Source organism: Ailuropoda melanoleuca, chromosome 7 (genome assembly GCF_002007445.2).
Source record: "Ailuropoda melanoleuca isolate Jingjing chromosome 7, ASM200744v2, whole genome shotgun sequence".
NCBI lineage: Eukaryota > Metazoa > Chordata > Mammalia > Carnivora > Ursidae > Ailuropoda > Ailuropoda melanoleuca.
This window is the reverse complement of record NC_048224.1, coordinates 130,452,403-130,472,439: the sequence shown is the minus strand read 5'-3', so window position 1 is coordinate 130,472,439 and position 20,037 is coordinate 130,452,403. Positions and strand designations below refer to the sequence as shown.

Genomic DNA, 20,037 nt, shown 5'->3' with positions numbered 1-20,037 from the left:
GTGGTGGCCGGCATTATTCATAGTCCCCCCTCCGAGCCACAGGTGGGCCCTCTGTGGTGACGCCTCTCAGCACCTCCTTCCCGGGCCGAAGCGCAGCCCCCCCACCTCCGGCAGCACTCGCTCTTCTCTGGCTGGCGGGCCGGGCCGCTCCTGAGCGCTCCGCGCCTCCTGCGCGGAGCCAGCGGGGGCCGGTCACTGTCCCGCCTGTCTCCGTAGAGCCTTCCCTGACTCGGTGTTCGGGGATTTTACAGCTGTTCTTTCCAGACTTTTAGAGTGGGCCTGGGGGTGTGAGGGGAAGGTCCTACCTTCCTCATTGATCCCTTTGTTTTAAAGATGGCGAAATAAATGCCTTAAAAGTGGTGTGGCATTAAAAAATGTCCGTAAAACGTCTGGCACGGCCGAAGAGTGGAAACGCAGGGATGGCGGCCGAGGCAGCATTCCGAGGACCCAGTGCGGCATCAGGGGCCATAAAGCGGCCGTTTGTTGCACGGACCCACAAGGGGTCAGCGTGGGAGGGGACGCAGCGGAGACCCTCACTTCTTGATTTCAAAGGCACCGCCGTTTGCCCAGAGTTGCTTGGTTAATGTAAGCAAGGTGTTTTGCCATAATCGTTTCCGGGGCATTGAGTGGGGCTGGCGAGGGGTCTGCTGGGCAGGAAGCCCTTGTCGTTGCTGTAAAGAAACCGGCAAGCAGGAGAGTGACAGCATCAAAGCGTCCACAGGATGCGGCCCGAGCCGGCCCGGCCGCTGCCGCCAGCCGCGCGGAGCAGAGAGTGCCTGACCTTCCCGCGCTTTGCACTCCAGGCCGAGCTCCAGCTCCGGGCTCCTGGCTTTTTGTTTTTTCACCTGTTTCCTACAGTTCTGAGAAACTTCTGAAGAATTAATGTGTAACTATATCAGACACTCGGACGGTTTCTCAAGGGAAAATAATGTTACAATGGGGAGGGGGGAAAAGTGGCCACTTGACTGAGATGCCAGGACTGTTGTATAAATAAGAGCCCTCTCGAGAGTAGTGTGCACGTCACATGTGCCTTCGACCGAGGCTCGGCTGCACTGGGTCACAGCTGCTCCCGGCCGCGGGGCTCAAACAAGTGCAGGAAGCCACGGTGCCCGGGGCCAGAGCCAGCTCCGCACAGGCTCAATCTCACGCCCCCCCAAATCTCGTCCCTTCACCCGCCTTTTCTCAAAGTCTTAATTTGATAGCAGCAAACACTGGCAGCAAAGACAACAGTCTAAAGTGATACACAGATTGACTAACGAGTCCGTGTCATTACATTTAAATCCACGCAGGATGAATATTCTATGGAGGCACCTGTAGTTAGAGGTTGTTCTCGTGTTAGAAGCTGGTGTCCATAAAGTCCCTTTGCGGATACGTTTAAGAAGAGTTCAATATTAGCCCTTTTCTTGTGGGGTTCACCTGGTATGCGTGTTTCTGAACAGGGCCTCAGCAGACATGATAGTTGCAATCTGTAAACTAGCGTAATAGACTCTTCAACCGAACCTTGCCTTTTACACTCTTGCCACCAGGTGGCTAAGAAAAAAAATTAAGCAGGAAAAATTCAGTTATAGAAATGACTTGTAATCACTTTTAATTTCTGCTTCAGCAGTGCAATATGAAACTATAGACAGGCGGAGTCTGAAGACTGGGAACTGCTGAGCCAGGGACAGGCACCCCCGGTGGTGCCGGGCCACAGGGGCACGTCCACAAGTGGCTTTTTTTTCTTTTTTTTTTTTTTTTTTAAGATTTTATTTATTTATTCGACAGAGATAGAGACAGCCAGCAAGAGAGGGAACACAAGCAGGGGAGTGGGAGAGGAAGAAGCAGGCTCATAGTGGAGTATCCTGATGTGGGGCTCGATCCCAGAACGCCAGGATCACGCCCTGAGCCGAAGGCAGACGCTTAACTGCCGTGCCACCCAGGCACCCCAGCGGCTAGTTTTCTTAAATACCCACAGTGCTGAAGAAGCCACATTCTGCTGGCAAATGTCTTGAGACTCTCTGAGCCTGTCCCACCTTCCTGCTGACCCCCCGCTGTCCACACAACTCCCAACCAGCTGGGTTGGGGACAGGGGTTCAGTTTTTGGGCTTTTTGCTTCTCAGGTGGGAGGTGCTGAGACCCAAGCACGGCAGCGGCCTCTGGCTCAGTCTCGGACACAATGATGACGCTCTTGGCAGAGACGGTGCTCAGGGCCATTCAGAGTCGGCTCTCAAACCTGAAAGTGAAATAGGCCACGGTGAATGTTAGTATCCCGTGCGTCTCGCTCCTTGATTTTGTAGGGAAATCCATGCATCGTAGGGATGGTTACATAACAGGGTAGAAAATAATTTCAGACTTCTTCTCCTTAGACTGCATTCGTTAGAGGAAGGACAGCACCACAGGAAAGGAACCGTTAGTCCCCTCCCCATGATTCTGCAGCATTTAAAGAGAATGGCAGATCTTATCCCACGAACACAGAATCCCACCAGTTCGCTTGCCTGTGCTTCTCGTGGTGTTCAGCTTCTGTACGTTCCAGTTTGCCCTTCAATTCTCTAATTTATTAACTTTGACAAGTAACCTCTTGGTTGTACATGATTTTATTCACAATTTTTTTTTCTGATTCAAAGTGAACATGAGTGGGGCGCCTGGGTGGCACAGCGGTTAAGCGTCTGCCTTCGGCTCAGGGCGTGATCCCGGCGTTGTGGGATCGAGCCCCACATCAGGCTCTTCTGCTATGAGCCTGCTTCTTCCTCTCCTACTCCCCCTGCTTGTGTTCTCTCTCTCGCTGGCTCTGTCTCTGTCGAATAAATAAATAAAATCTTTAAAAAAAAAAAAAAAAAAACAAAGTGAACATGAGTGCCTTAATCCTCTAATGGGAATTAATTGCTTGTTTCAGTACTTAACTCTGATCCTTTCTCAATCCCCACGGGGATGAGTTTCTTCCTGAAGGATCTGTATTTGTTCAAAACACAATCAGAAAGGTAATGAAGTTTTTCTCATGAAAGGAGCCAGAAATGTAAAATGTTCTTTTTTTCCCCCTTACATAAGTAGTACAGGATACAATTCATTTGGTTTTTCTAGGAGGCTGCATCAGTTCCTAGAAAAGAAGTTTAATTTTATTGTCAGGTTTTCTTTCATGAGAAGAAATTATCTTCTGCAGAAGAAAGCTACTAGACTGATTTTCCAGAGTTGAAGGTAACAACCTGCTGTCTAACCAGGATTATTTCTATGTAAGAGCACCTTCCTGGGTATTCTTGGCTCTGAAAAATCATTAAGGCCCAACTGTAATTGATATGACTTGATTCCCTCGGCTGTTCATTATGTAGAATATTCATTTTGTTTTATTTTTTAAGAGGCTTCATTGAGAGGAATATAAACTAGTAGGTATTTTTATAAGATCTTGATAAAGGAAGGAGGTGGGGGTGGAGAACCTAGGAAAGAACATTCCCTAGGTGCTGAGGCCATGCACACAATCGAATGAACCCAGTTTTCAAACAACCTTCCCAAAGACCTACAGTTGCCAAGTGATAGAGATGGAGATTCGAGTCAGGCCTGTCACTGTGCATTTCTGTGTTCTGTGTTCTTCTATGTCCACCTGTAGAACACTGAGGCCGCCCTGCCTGACAACGTTCCCTGCAACGGCTGAGCCCACACTGCTGTCTGGGCACAAAGGGCAGGCCTGCTCAGCCATCAGTGTGCTAGAGGCGGCCTACTTGGGGTATGTACTTTCCATTAAAGCAGAGAGAGAGCCACTTCTAAAGGTCACTCTTCAGTATCCTCTGGAAAAGCCCAAATGGCTCACCTACAGCTGTTCCTAAACTAAACTCTTGAATTTTATCTAAGACTTGACTTGAACAGGGCTGAAGCACAGTAACATATGGGCCTCGGGAGTGGCAGTGCCACCCTCTCCCAACCTGAATGAATCACAGGCACACTCTTAGTTAGCCCTGGCTGGGGGGTTGTCTCAGAAGATTCGGCCCGTGAGTCGACTTTTTTACATGTCTGTTGGCTGTGACCCTCAGAGCAGCCCCTGGAAATGGGATGAACATGTCAGACGGAGAAGAGAAGAAAAAATACACTGAAAGCCAGCAAAAGGAAGGAAAAAAATAAAGATTGGAGGAGAGAGAAAATAGAGAATGGAAGAACAATAGAGAAAATTGACGAACTTTTCAATTTACCAAGAAGAAAAAGAAGATACAAATAACTAAAGTCAGAAATGAAAGATGGACATTACAGCCCATTTAATAGAAATGAAAAGAATTATAAGAGAACAGTAGTGTGCCAACAAATTGGAAACCTAGATGAAATGGATCATTCTTAGAAACATACCCCACCAAGATAACCAGAAAAGGGACTGAATTAGTAACCAAAACCTCTTAACATGGGACACCTGGGCAGCTCAGTAGGTTAAAGCATCCAACTTTTGGTTTCGGCTCAGGTCATGATCTCATGGGTCATGCTTGAGATTCTCTCCCTCTCGCTGCACTGCACGCTTTAGAAACAAAGAAAGACCAGAACTGGATGGCTTCACTGGTGAATTCTACCAAATTTTCCCAAAAATTGAAGAGGAGGAACACTTCCAAACTCATTCAATGAGGGCAGCATTCTCTGTTACCAAAACCACAGAATATCCCCGAGGATTGATGCAAAAATTCTAAACAAAATATTCACAAACAAAAAAATTCAGCAACACATTAAAAGGATTATATACCAGGACCAAATGGAGTTTGTCTCAGGAATGCAGGGGTGGTTCAACAACGAAATACACATTAACAGAATGAAGGGAAAGGTCTGACAAAATTCAATGCCAGTTTGTGGTAAAAACAGTTAAACTAGGAATCGAAAGAAGGAAACTATCTCAATATAATAAAGGCCATATATGAAAAGCCCCAAACTAACCTCATACTCAAAGACAAAGGACAAAGTTTTTCCTGTAAGACCAGAAACAAGACAAGGATGCTTGTAATTTTACCACTTGTACTGAACATAGTATTAGAAGTCCTACCTGAAACAATCAGATAAGTAAAAGTAATAAGAGACATCCACATTGGAAAGGAAGAAGTAAAATTAGCTCTGTTCACATTATCTTATATATAGAAAGCTCTAAGATTTCCACAAGAAAACTGTTAGAACTAATGAATTCAACAAAGTTGAAGGATACAAAATCAGTGCACAAAAATTAGTTGTATTTCTATATATTAACAATGAAAAATCTGAAAATATAAAAACTAATTCCTCTTACAGTAACATCAAAAAGAATAAAATAACCAAGAAGGTGAAAGACTTATACACTGAAAACTACAACACATTGCCTAAAGAAATTAAAGACAAATAAATGGAAAGCTCACGTGCATGGATTAGAAGACTATTATTAGGATGCTAATACTACCCAAAGTGATCTACAGGTTAAATGCAACTCTTATGAAAATTCCCAAAGGTGCATTTTTGCAGAAATAGAAAAATCCACCCTGAAATTGATAAGGAATATCAAGGGACGCCAAATAAGCAAAGTAATTTTGAAAAATAACAAAGTTGGAGGTCTCCTACTTCCTGATTTCACAGAACTTCCTGCAGAGCTACAGCAATCAAAAACAGTGTGGTACTGACATAAAAACACACACATGTATAGATCAATGAAAGATAATAGTCTAGAAAGCAGTCATTGTATATATAGTTAAGTAATCTTTACAACAATTGGAAAACTGGACATCCATATGCAAAAGAATGAAGCTGGACCCTTACTTTATACCACATACAAAAATTAACTCAAAATGGATCAAAGACCTAAATATAAGAGCTAACGCTATAAAACTTGAGAAAACATAGGGCAAAAGTTTTGTGACATTGCCTTTGGCAGTGATTTCTTGTATATGACACCAACACATGGGAAACAAAAATAAAAATACATTGGACAACACCAAAATTCAAAACTGTGCTTCAAAGGACACAATCAGCAGAAGGAAAAGGTAACCTACAGAGTGAGAGAACATATTTGTAAATCATGTATCTGGTAAGAGGTTAATATCCAGAAGATACAGAGAACTAAAACTCAATAGTGAAAAACTTGAATAGACATTCCTCCAAGGAAGATACAGGAATAGCCAAGAAGCAGGTGAAAAGACGCTGAACATCACTAATCATGGAAACGCACATCCAAACCACAGGGAGATACTGCCTCGCGCAAGTCAGGATGGCCACTATCAGAACAGCAAAACAGGGCCGCCTGGCTGGCTCAATCGGTTAAGCATCTGCCTTTGGCTCAGGTCATGATCCCGGGGTCCTGGCTCCCTGCTCAGCAGGGAACCTGCTACTCCCTCTCCCTCTGCCCCTCCCCCTGCTTCTGCACTCTCTCTCTCTCTCAAGTGCTGACAAACATGTGGAGAAATTGGTGGGAATGTAAAAATGGTACAGCTGCTAATGGAAAAGAGAATGGAGGTTTTTCAGAAAATTAAACATAGAATAACCAACCGAGTGATCTAGCAAATCCCATGTTCATGGCAGCATCATTCACAATAGCCAAGAAGTGGAAGCAACCCAAACGTCTATTGGCGGATGGATGGTAAAACGTGGTGTATGCATATGATGGAGTATTATTCAGCCTCAAGTAGGAACGAAATTCAGACATGTGCTGCAGCATGAATGAACCTTGAGGACATTATGCTCTGTGAAATTAGCCACAAAAAGACATTATAAAATTTCACTTACATGAGGTACTTAGAGTAGTCAAACTGATAGAAAGCACGGGATTGCCGGGAGGGCGGGCAGGGAATGGGGAGTTACTATTTAATGGGTATAGAGTTTCATTTTTGTAAGATGGAAAGTCTTGGAGGTGGATGGTGGTGATGGATGGACAATGTGAAGGTATTTAACACTACTGAACTGGACAATTAAAAATGGTTAGGGTGGTAAATTGTATATTTTGTGTATTTTATCATAATTTTTAAAAACTTAAAAATAAATCCAGAAAAGGAACTGGTTTATCAAATAAAATTCAGTGAAAACAAATGGGGAGACAGAGTATAGTGAGGTATGTCCTTTGTAAACCGTCACTGTCACTGCAGAGCCTGAGTCCTGGCCTGGCCTTGACACGGTCACCTCCCTGGGGCCTGGGCTCCTCCGCGCTAGCATCCCCATCCGCTCCACGGGGTCCCCGGACCTGTCTTTAGTGCGTGTGGCGGACTCGGAAAGCAGAGATGGCACAGGGCCGGGCAGGCGTGCCTGGTTGTGGCTGGGAGGAATCAGCCCCTGCAAGGCGCGTCCTCTGCCGCGTTCTGACCACGGTTTCTGTCCTTCCGCGCCCCTCTCTAGGCAGGCCAAGCACAGCGAACAAGGGTAAAGTGACGCATCTCTCAGTCTTTGCCTTCAGCACCGACAGAGCTTCTAGAGATGGAGAGCCATCCCCCGCCTGCCGGTACAGGTAGGAAGATAACCTCACAAATGGAGACACCCCTTAGAAATGTAAATGACTCTTCTCAAAAGGGTCACTTCTATCAGAGCTTCTCCTGTGCTTCTTAAAAATAATCAGCCTGAAGTAATCCTCCTGCCAAAGAGACTTATTATGGGGTGACAGACTCGGCTCCCCTGCGGCTCCCCGAGTGCCCTGCTGGCCCTTCCCTCTCCTTTGGTTGCTTCCTGTTCTCCCCTCGCGCTCTTGCTTCAGGGGACACAATTCCCCTCTCTAAGCATACTTCCTCTGTCCCCCAGCCATCTCCAGTCCCCTCTGGGACCATGACTGCCACTTTATGGGCTTTCTCTTGGCAACCGAAACATACCCAAGTCAGCAAGCAAGTGGTTTCTAAACCTCCACTTCCGTCCCATTTCACACTGAACCTCTGGAAAGATGAAGGGGCCGAGGGCCCTGTAAAATGGCGGTGTGGGTGGTGCAGGGAGGGCTTCCCAAGGAGGAGATGTGAGAGGAAGAGGCTCTCCTGGTCCTGCTTTCTCCCTAAATGCCCCTTTAGTGACCCATAAAGACAGAAGACGAGGGAGGGCAACGAAATTCTGGAAGACGGAAAATGACTTAGCAGCCTGGAGAAACCAGACACCTAAGTCCCTGCATGGTGCGAAGCCAGCAAGCAGCCAGCGACCAGTACACAGCAGACCACCAGACGAACTCCGGACCCATAGGCCTGTGAAGACGAGGGTCAGGGAAGAAAGATCAGGAAAGGGTGAAAGTCTGTATAGGGAGCAAGATGCCCAGCTTCCTCTTCCCAGCAGGAAGCAGGTGGGGTGCTGTCCAGAGAGGCTTGGTATTGGGGACACCGGGTCCAGCTGAGGGTGGGGTTAGGTGGCACCCTGAAAATGGAGATCGAGGGAAAATCTGCATGCCTATAGATTCTGTTATCTGGAGCCCCCCCAAAACCTGCAGATCCCCCACATGAGGCCTGCCAACCACCAGGCTCTCTCCCCTGCACACATAGCTTTCATGGCTTAAATGCTGTCTAGATTCTCCACATGAAAGGCCAGTAGCCAAGGATTACCAGCATTTGAAGAAAACCTCTAAAGAAACACACACCAAACCAGAGAGGCCATGCAGACAAAGAAAGATGAAAACATGAAACAACCACCCAAACCCATGATAATCAATACCTTCCTAAAGATGAGAGGAGGCCTCCAGCTGGGAAAGAACTATGATGGCAAAAATAGACACAAATTCATAGAAGAACTGGGAGTTAAGTAGACTATAAAGAAAAATACCTGGAAAAAGGGAGGAGAGAGAGAAAACCGGAAAATTAATCCAGGATACACAATACCTGAGTAGGAGACCAGAAAGAGAACAAGAAGGTAGGGAACGAGAAGGAAATTCCCCACACAATGAATGAAAGAAGCCCACAAGAAGTGGGGCGCCTGGGCGGCTCCAACGGTTAAGCATCTGACTCTTGATTTCAGCTTAGGTCATGATCTCAGGGTCATGGGATCGAGCCCTCCATCGGGCTCTGCGCTCAGCATGGCATCTACTTGAGATTCTCTCTCTTCCTCTGCCCATCCCCACCCCCGCTCATGCTCTCGCTCACCTGTTCTCTAATAAATCTTTAAAAACAACAACAACAACAAAAAACCCTTTAGAAGATACACTGTAACCTCAGAATCTGAGGGAAAAAGGAAGATCTCGCAAGTCGCCAGAGAGGAAAGCTCAAGTCCTGAAGAGAGGACTCTGGAGCCCAACGGCGCTGGGCTTCTCAATAACAACGTGGGAAATTAGAAAACAAGAATGCCTTCAAAGCTCTGAAGAACACTGTTCCTAGAATTCTCTACTGAGCCACACTGTTAATAAAGGGTGGGAAAGAATTAGCTTCAGCAAAATGAGGGAGTCGACGAAGAAGGGGCCATGGGTCGCAGGGAAGCCCTGGGGTGGCATGGCAGGACACCCCAGATGGCAGCGGTGCCCGGACTGGAGCAGGATGGTTCCTGGAGAAACTGGGATGTAACCCAGTGTGTGGTGGTAGAAAGAGGCACGGGGGGCCCTGGCGGGCTCAGCTGGAAGAGCATGTGACTCTTGATTTTGGGGTCATGGGGTTGGCTGTAGAGATTACTTAAATAAGTAAATTAATTAAAAAAAAAAAAAGAGGCCCAAAATGGGAGCATTTTAGGCCAAGTCACTAAGCCAGGACTTTATATCTAACCTAATCGTACTACATGTAAGGCAACTGTATTTTCAGACTTCCTTAGAAGCCTTGTCTTAACTGGTCAATCAGGAATTTTCTGCTTAGCACTGATGAGGTAATCTGTCACGTGGGCCCTTCCCCTCCCCCAGAGAACAGGAGGTGACGGGCCTAGTAAGACTGCCCTGCTTCCACCTGAGGGAAGGTGACCTTGCCTGGAACAATCCTTTTCTTTCGCTAATAACTCCCTTGCCCCACCTGCCTTCCTGTAAAAACCTTTCATTTCCAACAGTTCCTCGGAGCATCCCCTCGACATGCCAGATGGGATGCTGCCTGGTCCATGAATCGAGGCATAAAGGCAATTAGATCTTCACATTTACTGAGTTGAGTTTTTGTTCTTTAACAGTGGTCAAGGCTGAAAGGATGCTCACAGCACTTTCTGAAAGTGAGAGGCTGAATTACTGTCAGAGAAACTTGAGCAGAGGGGAAAAAAAGCTGCAAGCAATTTTTAATTCCAAGAAAAACAGAAAAGTTGTCCAAGAAAGGAAATTAATGATAGTACACTCTGTGCCTTATCTGAGAACAGTGTTTACGTAGTTCTAATGCTGAAATGAATACGGATTTGACTGAAACCGTGGCAGGAGTCAACCGGAGGGGCGCAGGATAAGCGCAGCGCGGGCGAGCCGGCTTACCAAGCAGGTGAGAGCCGGGCCGCGGCTTCGCGTTAAACCACCGGGCCGCCGTGCCCTCCAGCCCTCGGCGGCGGGCTGCTCTGAGTTCCTTTCACAGCCGAGGCAGAGAGGTGAAGTGATTTGCCTCAAGTCACAACCCAGGCAATTGGGTTCTCAAGTCTGTGCTTTAAACCGCTATGCTCACCTGCTTGGGGGGTAGGAAGCTAAGACGTAATTTAAAACCTCATAAGTAGCAGTGCAAGCCATCGACCATATGAAGACAAATACCAAAAGCCACAGCTTAAAGGCTTAAAAGTGTTGCCTCCAGGGAGTGGAAGAGGGTAGGCGGTTGCATTGTTCTGGTAAAGCTATTTGACTTTTTACATTATGGACACATATTAAACATTTAATCAAAGAGGAGAAAAGCTAGGACACCAGTAGTGATTGAGAGAGAGCGGGTCTCCAGTTTTGACAGGCTTTGCCTGGCTGTGTGTTCTTAGATACTCACCGAACCTGAGAGCAGGCTTCGCCAGAAGAGATGTTTCCAAGTTTCCTTCCAGCTCCGAACACTCTGGTCGGGAACAGGACCGGCCGCCACTCAGAGAACAGGCACTGTGGAGAGCAAGTCAGGGCGATGAGGGGGTGGGCGGGTGCTACTCTGGGCCAGCCTTGAGGAGGCCTCTGTGACAGGACCTCCTGGTGGGCAAGTCCCCCCCCCCCATGACCCAAGGTGGGGCCAGAGTCCAGCCCTCCCACAGGAGAGCTGTGGAGCGGTTTAGCTGAGACCCTCTGGGCACTGCCCTGGGGAGAGGCTGCAGGGACCAGAGAAGCAGGCCCATTTGGGGGTGGGGGCGACTGGGGTGAGAGAGGGTTGGGCCCTGGGTTCCCCTGGGAGGAGCTGTGGACAGACCGTGCCAGCAGCCAGGGTGCAAGTACTGGGGACTCTGGAGGCTCCTCCGAAATGTTTGGTGTCCAGGGCTGGTGCGCAGCCCACCCTCTGTCCCTGTCGCTCCTCCTGACGCCCTCTTTGTGCTCACATGTGCCCATCCTCCCTGGTCCCCCAGCAGCAGCAGCCCTGCCACCTCCGGCTCCTCGGCGCCTACACAGTCCTCGTCCCTCTGTACCCGCGCTCCAGCTTCTCCTTGATTGACCTCCAGACTTTCATGCCCAGCACGCCTCCCCTTTGCACCCCACAGCTGTAATCTGTCCTTCCCTGTCACCAGAGTCACCAGAACTGGAGCTCCCACCACGTCCCCATCCTGCTTCAGGTGTCCCAGTGTTGCCCAGTGCCCAGCACACACCTGCACGGCCAGCCTGGCGCTGCTCCCCCAGCTGAGGCTTTCTGACCGCAGTTTACCCAAAACCCGTGGAACTCTTGACACTCCGCAGGCTGGTGACTGAGGCAGTGGATAGAAGAGGAGCAGGCAGGCGACAGATGTGTGGGTCTGTGGGGGCCATGCACCCCCCCACACATCCCCTAAAGAGGTGGGGTGAGGCCGAGACCCCTACCCCAAAGAGTGGAAGTCCTGTGAGCCAAGTGTGACTTCTCCAAGGGCCACTTGCCACATGACTGGCATCCAGGGGGCGTCACCCCCCAGGTGTTCCTGGCTGGTGGAGGGCTGCTGCCAGCACAGGGATGCATCTTTTGTCTCCCTGTGCTAGGTGTCTTCCTTCCAAAGCCTGCCATCACGACTCAGCGCGGGGCAAGGAGCGAGACGCCAGGCCGTGAGAAGAGGCCCATCTTAACTTGCTTCTAGTTTTGAGTCACTTTCACACAAATGACTTCTATCAGTTATGTAACAATCTGTGGCCCAGGCCAGGTGAGCAGTAAATATTTACCTTCACATGAGCGCCAAGGCTGCTGCGCTGAGTCACCGTGAGTCACAGGGAAGCCTCATTACCCTCCAGGACCTTGAAAAGGAACACGGAAGGTGTGCTCATTAAGGTTTGCTGGGTCATACTGCCTGGACCAGAATGTGAGTTTAGTACTGAAGCCTGAGCGGTCTCCTGTAGCTGACTACGTGTGACTGTTCTATGTGGGGAATATGTGTGTATGTAGATAAATATTTGCTTATCAGTATTTCTAACTTATCTATAAAAAATATTTAAGGTGTAATTAATTTTTTAAAGTCCTTTCAAAAACATTAAAAACTGGTGTATGAAACAGTGGTTCTGCGTGGCTCGATCCCAAGACAGGCTGTCTCCTTCTGACAGGTCTATTCTGACCGGAGTGCCTTTGCCCAGAAGACCTTTTGGGCCTCCGAGCCTGCCACGCCATGGTCAAGAGCGGTGGGCTCTGGGCTGTGCCGGGGTCATAAGCCACTGCTGGCCCAGCAGAGCCTGTGTCCCACCTGGCCCTTCCCAGACAGTGTCCAACCCCCACCCGGCCCCCTGCAGCTGCCGGCATGAACCGTGTGCTCGCTCTCTCCCCCGCAGCTGCCGGGGCCCGCATGGCCCGTGTGTTCGTGTACGGGACCCTGAAGAGAGGCCAGCCCAACCACAAGGTCCTGCGGGACCGCACGAATGGCTGCGCCGCCTTCCGAGGCCGGGGCCGCACGCTGGAGCCCTACCCACTTGTGATCGCCGGCGAACATAACATCCCCCGTCTGCTCAACCTCCCGGGGCAGGGGCAGCGCGTGGCCGGCGAGATCTATGCCGTGGACGAGCGGATGCTGAGCTTCCTCGATGAGTTTGAGGGCTGCCCTGACATGTACCAGCGCACGCCGGTGCGGGTCGCCGTCCTCGAGTGGGAGGGCACGCGCGGGGCCCCCGAGGACACGCCAGCCGCCGACGGGACCCTGCAGTGCTTCGTGTACAGTACGGCCACCTACTCACCCGAGTGGGCCCACCTCCCGCACCACGCCGATTACGACTCCCAGGGCGAGCACGGGCTTCGCTACAACCCGAGGGAGAACAGATGACCAGGGGGCAGGCCGTCGGAGCCCCGATGATGAGAGGACGACCTCAGCCCGCTCTGCGGGGACTCGATGCACCAGCGTCCTAATGCCCTTTGAAACAAATATTTGTAAAACGCAGCCTGTGGGAAAAGGAACAATCTCTTGCTCAGCTGCAGCTGATTTCCCCAATATCTTGACACACTGATCACAAGACTGTGCCTGAGTCTGTCTATCCAATAGTGCTTTGTTGCTTGCTGCTTCAAGACCGCCATGGACTTGAATAGATCGGATAAGGAAAATTCAGGATTTTAATTCCCCTAAATGACATTTCAAGAACTCATATGTCATATTTTTCTTTTTTTTTTTTTTGCTTTGCTTTGATCTGAAGATAACATTTAAAACGTAGACTCTGTAACAGCTCAACTTTAGCCGCCTTACTGTATAGATTATAACTTGCAGCAGCAAGAAGACTTTTTTAAACTGATTTGGGTTATCTCTCTGTAATAAAAGAATCTCAAGAAAAACATGCGGTGTGTGTTTGGTGGACTTTTAGAGCAAAGAAAACATTACTATTTGCAATTTTCAGATCAAGCTTATTAAAGAGGGATTACTAAAGATGTTCATGTAATATTAAACTGGATGTTTTGGGAAACCAAATTTAAAAGTGTTGGTACTATTGTTGGCTTTTTTGGGGGGGCCTCTACTAATCTGATAGAAGGTTCTTTTCATTCTATGGGGCACCTGGGTGGCGCAGTCGTTAAGCGTCTGCCTTTGGCTCAGGGCGTGATCCCAGCATTCTGGGATCGAGCCCCACATCACGCTCTTCTGCTAGGAGCCTGCTTCTTCCTCTCCTGCTCCCCCTGCTTGTGTTCCCTCTCTCGCTGGTTGTCTCTGTCAAATAAATAAATAAAAATCTTAAAAAAAAAAAAAAAAGGTTCTTTTCATTCTAATCTAGCAAAATCACAATCACCTACTTGCTGGCAGAGGCTGCTGAACACCCTGGTTTCAGAGAGAAGCTCACCCAAGCCCAAGGCCCAGTGGCAAGGTGCCGTCCCTGCCCCCGAAGGGAGCAGTGTTTGGGGGCGGGGGGGGGCTTTCAGAGAAGAACCAGCACATTAGTAATTTGTTCTTCAGGCCTGACAGAAAGCTTCGCTTCCACGTACAAACAGCACTTAAACTAATTTTAGCACGGCACGAAGTACCAATTACTGCCCACCTCCGTCAGATCATCTGTCCAGGCATTCAGAGCAGCGCACGACTCTGCCTCTGCTGACTTACCAGCAAAGTGTGAAATGTATTCCAGGAGTTTCAGAAGCCACTGGAAGCGCAGCTGCTGCTGCTCAGTAACCTCGCGCTCCGCCGGGAGAGCCCCTCGCTCTTCAGCTTCGTGGCAGACTGATCACTAACTGCATCTGGCACAAAACAGGATCCGTATTTTTAGCCCTCTTTTCTTAATTGGAAACTTGCTTCACAAAAAGGCAAGGATGGGTCTCAACTGATGGGCTTGTGGCAGCCACACCCACCACTCTTGGGGTGAGGGAGCCCCCAGCAAAGCCTGTGGGATGGGGGGGCCCTGTGAGCCAGCTTGCCCGAAGGGGCCACCAACGCCCCCCCCTTCCCCCCTCCCCCGCAGACCCGGGGCCCCCCGCACTCACCCGTGAGAGCTGCGCAGGGGGGATTTCCAAACTCCCTGGCGGCCGGCCCGCTCAGGCTTTCGGAAGTTCAAGAATAGCCACAAATGGGAGCTAGGTCCTCAACCAGGAAGAAGTAGGTAAGCAGACTATAAGGTGGCAAATGATAATTTAATGAGACTAAGGCAAAGAACTGGGATTTACAGAAATTTTTTTAAAGGATCACAATGAAATGCTAGTATTTCAAGTCTACTGGCACAGCCAGTAGCCTCTTATGTACATTGTCTTCATTCAAAAAAAGGGCAAACTAATATTTAGACAAATGCTCAGCTTTATTGATTTAATTTTGACACTAGGAAATCTCACAGCAGAAGTACAAATCATATGTACAAGTATTTATATCAATAAAAATTTCCATTGGTTATTTTTTGGCAGAATGTTGGTTTTGACTATATGTGGAATAAATATGACCATGTAAAATCTGCCGCACAGGAGTGTTCTGCAAAACGCCTGAATAAACTGAGTGTGAAAGAATAATAATACAAATGGCTAATTAAATTGGGTGATGACTGAAAGGCTATAAATACTTCACTCCAGTTCCACAAGCAGATCTCCTTCTCCAACTGTGTCTCCAGCTTTACAATGCACTGATTTCACCTTGAATTAAAAAAAGAAGAAGAAGAAGGGAGTCAGAATTATTAACCAGATCACGAGCGAGCCATCTCATCATCTGTTTCTGGAAATGAAGAGACAGCGGCAGGCTTTGGGGCACAGGTCGAAGAGTCGGCTCCGGCCCGGCAGAGGGGACTTCGTGCACAGGGGTGTCCTCTCCGAGGGCTCTGGCTGGCCACCTTCCCCTCCCCACGCCTGTCCTAAAAGTTGCTGGTCGAAGGGAGTCTGCGCTGACTTCCGCCCTCCAGGCCTGCTCTGGGCGCACCTGGGGGTCTGCACAGCACCGCAAAAGCCAGAAGCACTTATTAGCTCCGTGAGCTCCCGACAGCCAGCCCTCCGAAGCCCTCCTGCGGCTTCAGGTGGTAGAAATGGTCTCTGAGAGTTAGTGGTTTACTTAGTGTTAAAAAACAAAGACAAAAACACCACACAATTATACAAGTGTCAGGACAGGGACTGTTAACTAACAGGAGACAAATGTGTGGCTGCATGGACAGGGCTCGGTGGCCCCGCGTGGAGCAGGCACGGGGCGCCCCAGCCGCGCTGCTGTGCGCTCACGGTCCCCGGGTTTGTGTCACTTGAGGTGGGTTTTGCTTTCCCGAGTTTGTGTTCGGCTCTAAAGGGAGCGGGAGTATTGGAGTGGAGAAGACGCAGTCTTCTGACTTGTTGGGAGGTTCTTGCTTGCGCGTGAAAACAAACGGCAGGCTATGTCCGGCCGACGGGAAGACGGCCCGGGCGGCGGGTTCAGAGCGCTGCCCTGCGTCCCGCGGCCCCACTAGGGAGTGGAAGGTAGACGAGCCTTCTCCCTTGAGTGCCAGCCCGGGGCCTGCAGTCCCATGCGAGCCTGTGCAAGGACGGCTTCCAGGGCCCGGGAGGTGAGACTGGCGCCGCAACGGCTGCTCCTTCTGCCCTGAGGCCCCTGGTGTTTGCAGAGGACGCATCTTTCACGCTGCGATGACTACATGAGGACCGGTTTCCATTGTGACCGCTTTCTCTGGGAGGAAAAATGGCTCTCCAGATAAGAACTGCCCGTCCCCAGGCTTGCCAGGGCCTGCTCCTGTGTGTTGGGGCTCTGGCAGCTCCTGGGGCGCCCTGCTGGGGCGCCGAAGGAAATGGGATGGGCAGGAAGGGCTCCAGCTGATAGGGGTCAGACCAAAGTACAAGTTGACCTGGAGCCCATCAACACCCTGAAAGCAACTCTGGGCCGCCGAGGGCCAGGGATCGGTTGAGCCTCCACACGAGACCCAGAAGCCACCGTGAGACCATGGGGACCCCGAACACACCAACAGACCAGGGCTCCACGCTCCTTCCGGGAGCTAAGGCCACGTTCATTTTTGTGTTAGTACCTCAGTCCAGCAACATGGGCCCTTGGCATGCATCAGACGTGTGTGTGTGTGTGTGTGTGTGTGTGTGTGTGTGTGTACATACGTATGTATGTATAGATGTATGTTCTGGGTCCCCCAAATGAGGCCAAGTTCTCATCATGCCTGGACATTTCATGACATTAATGCAGCAGAAATGTTAAATAATCCCAAGGAGCAAAACCAACGATTTCTACAAGAACAGAGACCATTTTTGGTTCACTTTTAGAAAAGGAATCAGACGTAGAGGGCAGCATTCCCAAAAACCTGATTCCCAGATCGTGCCATTCTCCTCTCCCAAACGCCACGGAGACTGGGCCCCGCTGACGGCAGCTCCTTCCAGCCTGATGAGCCGCAGCTCCGGGCCCGCCCGCATATACCGGGCCTCTGTGCTCCCAGTCAGGCCTGCGGTCCGAGCAGCAGGCTCATTTCCTCTCGGGCTGACAGAGGCTGTGTCTCTCTGATGAAATGACATTGTGACCGGACAGCACCTCTCTGCCAGGGCACCCATGTCCCCAGGGCTCGATCTCAGATTCCCACAGAGCAGGCCACGGCAGCCTCTGCTCCTCTCCTTACCCCCCCCACCCACCACCCTGCCTCGCTCCAGGATGCAGACACTTCCAAACCAAACTGTCCTTCAGAAAAGACTCCTTCTACTATGGGTGGCATCTTTGTAGAAGCAGGAAGAATAATGAAGTTATTATTTTAAAAGGACTTTTCTATTTTCTTCAAGGGGAAAATACATGTAAGAAGTTTTACAAGTTTCAGGACAAATACAACTCTATTTTTTTCCTCCCTAAATCATTACGTCCCACACGTGTACATGGGGCTTTCAGCTCTTCTTGATCTCAAACTGAATCGTTCTCTTTGTGGAGAAACTATCTTGAAGAGTTACATTAATTCTTGCAATCTCTAAAACCCTGCTGTGTTACCTAAGTCTCAGATAGCTAACTGCCTCCGAGACAGATGTAAACATTAAAAATTAAAGACCCTTTGATTTGAAAGACATTAAGGTGAAGAACAATTGTTCTTTGACTACCTGCGCGTCAGACAGACTCTCCATGAGACAGGGACCCATGGGTGCCAAGCGAAAAGAGCTCCCAATCTTAATGTCCTGGTCTGCAGGAGCGAGGAGCTGGCAGGGGTCACCTCCACGGTTCTTTCCAGGCCTAACCATCCAAGATCCAAAGGGGGAAGTTCTGCTTCCTGTCACAGAGCTGGCAAGGGCCAGTGGGAACTTGGGGACATACCTTGCCAGTTTTCCCAGCTGTCATACTGTTCTGCATTTTCATGGCTTCAATCACACAAATTTCCTGACCTTCTGCTACCTGGAAAAACGAATAGAAAAAGGACAAGTTTTGAAAACATTCTGATTTTGCAACAACACTCAGGGGTGAAGCCATCAAGAGATTCTTTGTCAAATGCTCTGCAATTTGACCCAGACAACAGCAACGACCTCTAATACTTCATGTTCCAAGTGAGTCTTTGGGGGGCAGCAGAGAAGGGCCAGTTCCTCTGTCTTCATCAAGTGCCACAGAGATGTGGCCAAAGTGGCCAAAATGGAATGTTTTCCTCTTACGTGAAATGTCCAGATTTGGCGTATCTCTGCAGACGGGAACATCTGTGGTTTCTGGGGGCTGGGAAGAAGAGGGAAGTGGTTGCTGACAGACACAGGGTTTCTTCTGAGGGGGGGAGGAAAATGTTCTGGATTGATGATGGTGATGGTTGCACAACAAATTCCGAGAACAGACGAGAACCACTAAGTGTGCACAGTAAGGGGCCGAACTGCACTGGATGTGAATTTTATCTCTGCAAAGCTGTTACCCAAAACTGGAGTGTTTCTGTCTGTAGCCCTGGGGAGCTGGTAACAGCAGCCGGCCAGGGGGACCACTGTCTCAACCCCTGCAAGACATGCCGAGTAACATAGAGGTGGCTCCAGGAAGGTGCCTTTCGACACCGAGAACGACTACTAACAGCTGTGCCCCGTCCTCGCGTGTAGACCGGCGGCTCCCACAGGCACTGGCTCAAGCTCCACCTGCCCTTCATTAGGGGGGAGACCCCGCAGGGCTGGGTAGGAGCTCCCTGGGTGAAGCCTGGGGCTGTCACCCAGGAGGCAGCTGTGACCAAAAGCCACTCCATATACTCTCTTCTCACTGCCCTTAATGGGTAAGCACCAAGAAGCGGGGCCGGATTTTTCTCCTGTCTCTGTGAAAAGGGCCTCCCAGTCTTTGACATGGTAAAGCTGAATTTCCTAGGGCAACTGGCTGGCTGTTCTGGGGTGCCAGTGGGCATCCTGGTGTGGGGCTCCCGGACACTCACACCACTGCGGCTGTGCTGGCCCAGTGTCGCAGAAGTGCCTGGAGAATGTTCCTTCCTGCAATCCCCAGGTGATCCCCAAGCTCCCTCCCGGCCCCCTGCGCAGCACAAGCTGTCTTGCTGGCAGTCGGGACTGCCTGCGCCCTGCGCCTTCCTCTCCTGCGCTGATCAGGTGGTGGGCTGCCTTTTCCTGGCACAGAAATCTAGGAAGAGAGGGGATGCCAAAGCCTCGGTGCTGGCACGGAGGAGAGACGCTGTGCTGGGTAGCTGGGCTTTGAAGCTCTGTGCTCACTGCCCGTTTTGATTCATTTTCCCCTGGCATCTGCATTCCACGGAGAGCGAAGAATCTGCAGGCGAGGGCTGCTCTTCACGAGGCAGAGGGACAGCAGGCAGGGCGTCGGCACAGCTACCCCCCTCAAATCGTCATTTCAGGCCCTTCCTTCTTTTCAGAGGCAGACAGGGACCCCACGAGACAGGAGAAGGGCGAGTCCCCTGGGGTAGCACCTGCCACGTCGCTTGCCCCGAACACCCTGCCAGATCCACTGCAGGGTCCCTCAGATGCTGAGGGGCCAGAGCTGGCCTCTTGACACAGCGTCCCAACCAGGCCCTGGTGGATTTCTGGAAACGGATCTGTGACAGAATGGAAATTCTCCCCAAAAATTAGTCATCAGCTCTCTACCTCTGGGTTCTGATAGCTCTCTGCTTCACGGGTGGACAAGTGCCCACGGCGGGGACCTGGGCGAGCTTGGCCCCCGGCCCCCACCCAGGAAGCTGGGGTTCCTCTGCTGTCATCTGAGAGCCCAGCCCTGGCCCAGTGGGCTTCTCATGGCGGGTGGCGGGGGGTGGGCCACAAGCTAGCCCCCTCTGTAGCAGGTTTGACCCCTCTCAGCTGCTCAGCCCACAGCTCAGAATCT

At 50.1% G+C, this 20,037-nt stretch overlaps 3 protein-coding genes across 16 annotated transcripts in view; 1 reads left to right on the top strand and 2 right to left on the bottom strand.

Moving 5' to 3' along the window:
- GGACT (gamma-glutamylamine cyclotransferase) overlaps positions 1–13,670 on the top strand; it is a 46,947-nt gene extending 33,277 nt beyond the window's left edge. For 2 of the 8 annotated variants that reach the window (XM_034665431.1, XM_034665432.1), the window contains 2 exons: positions 7,285–7,393; positions 12,686–13,670. In XM_034665431.1, the coding sequence (XP_034521322.1) occupies positions 7,363–7,393; positions 12,686–13,170 (516 nt within the window). In that variant the 5' untranslated portion in view covers positions 7,285–7,362 and the 3' untranslated portion in view covers positions 13,171–13,670. Of the gene's footprint in view, positions 1–7,284; positions 7,394–9,984; positions 10,278–11,934; positions 12,226–12,685 lie in introns of those variants that run through there. The other 6 variants (XM_034665434.1, XM_034665436.1, XM_034665435.1 and 3 more) reach the window with 5 other exon arrangements.
- On the bottom strand, positions 1,840–11,329 carry LOC117803123 (proline-rich protein 2-like). 2 transcript variants are annotated; one of them, XM_034665429.1, is made up of 2 exons: positions 10,758–11,329; positions 1,840–2,212 (listed from the first exon to the last, which is right to left on the bottom strand). In XM_034665429.1, exons 1-2 carry the CDS (start codon positions 11,294–11,296, stop codon positions 2,194–2,196), a joined length of 558 nt encoding a protein of 185 aa, XP_034521320.1. In that variant the 5' UTR covers positions 11,297–11,329; the 3' UTR covers positions 1,840–2,193. The 2 variants fall into 2 exon arrangements, with proteins under 2 accessions (XP_034521320.1, XP_034521321.1); XM_034665430.1 differs by lacking the exon at positions 1,840–2,212 and adding an exon at positions 2,774–3,073.
- Positions 13,502–20,037, bottom strand: part of PCCA (propionyl-CoA carboxylase subunit alpha) — a 390,617-nt gene continuing 384,081 nt past the window's right edge. For 3 of the 6 annotated variants that reach the window (XR_004626797.1, XR_004626799.1, XR_004626801.1), the window contains 5 exons: positions 18,058–18,135; positions 15,365–15,434; positions 14,802–14,926; positions 14,425–14,558; positions 13,502–14,037 (listed from right to left, as the gene is read on the bottom strand). Coding sequence is in view for 1 of the 6 variants with exons in the window: in XM_034665428.1 (XP_034521319.1) it covers positions 15,366–15,434; positions 18,058–18,135 (147 nt within the window). In the remaining 5 variants the exon portion in view is untranslated. Of the gene's footprint in view, positions 14,038–14,424; positions 14,559–14,801; positions 14,927–15,090; positions 15,435–18,057; positions 18,136–20,037 lie in introns of those variants that run through there. The other 3 variants (XR_004626798.1, XM_034665428.1, XR_004626800.1) reach the window with 3 other exon arrangements.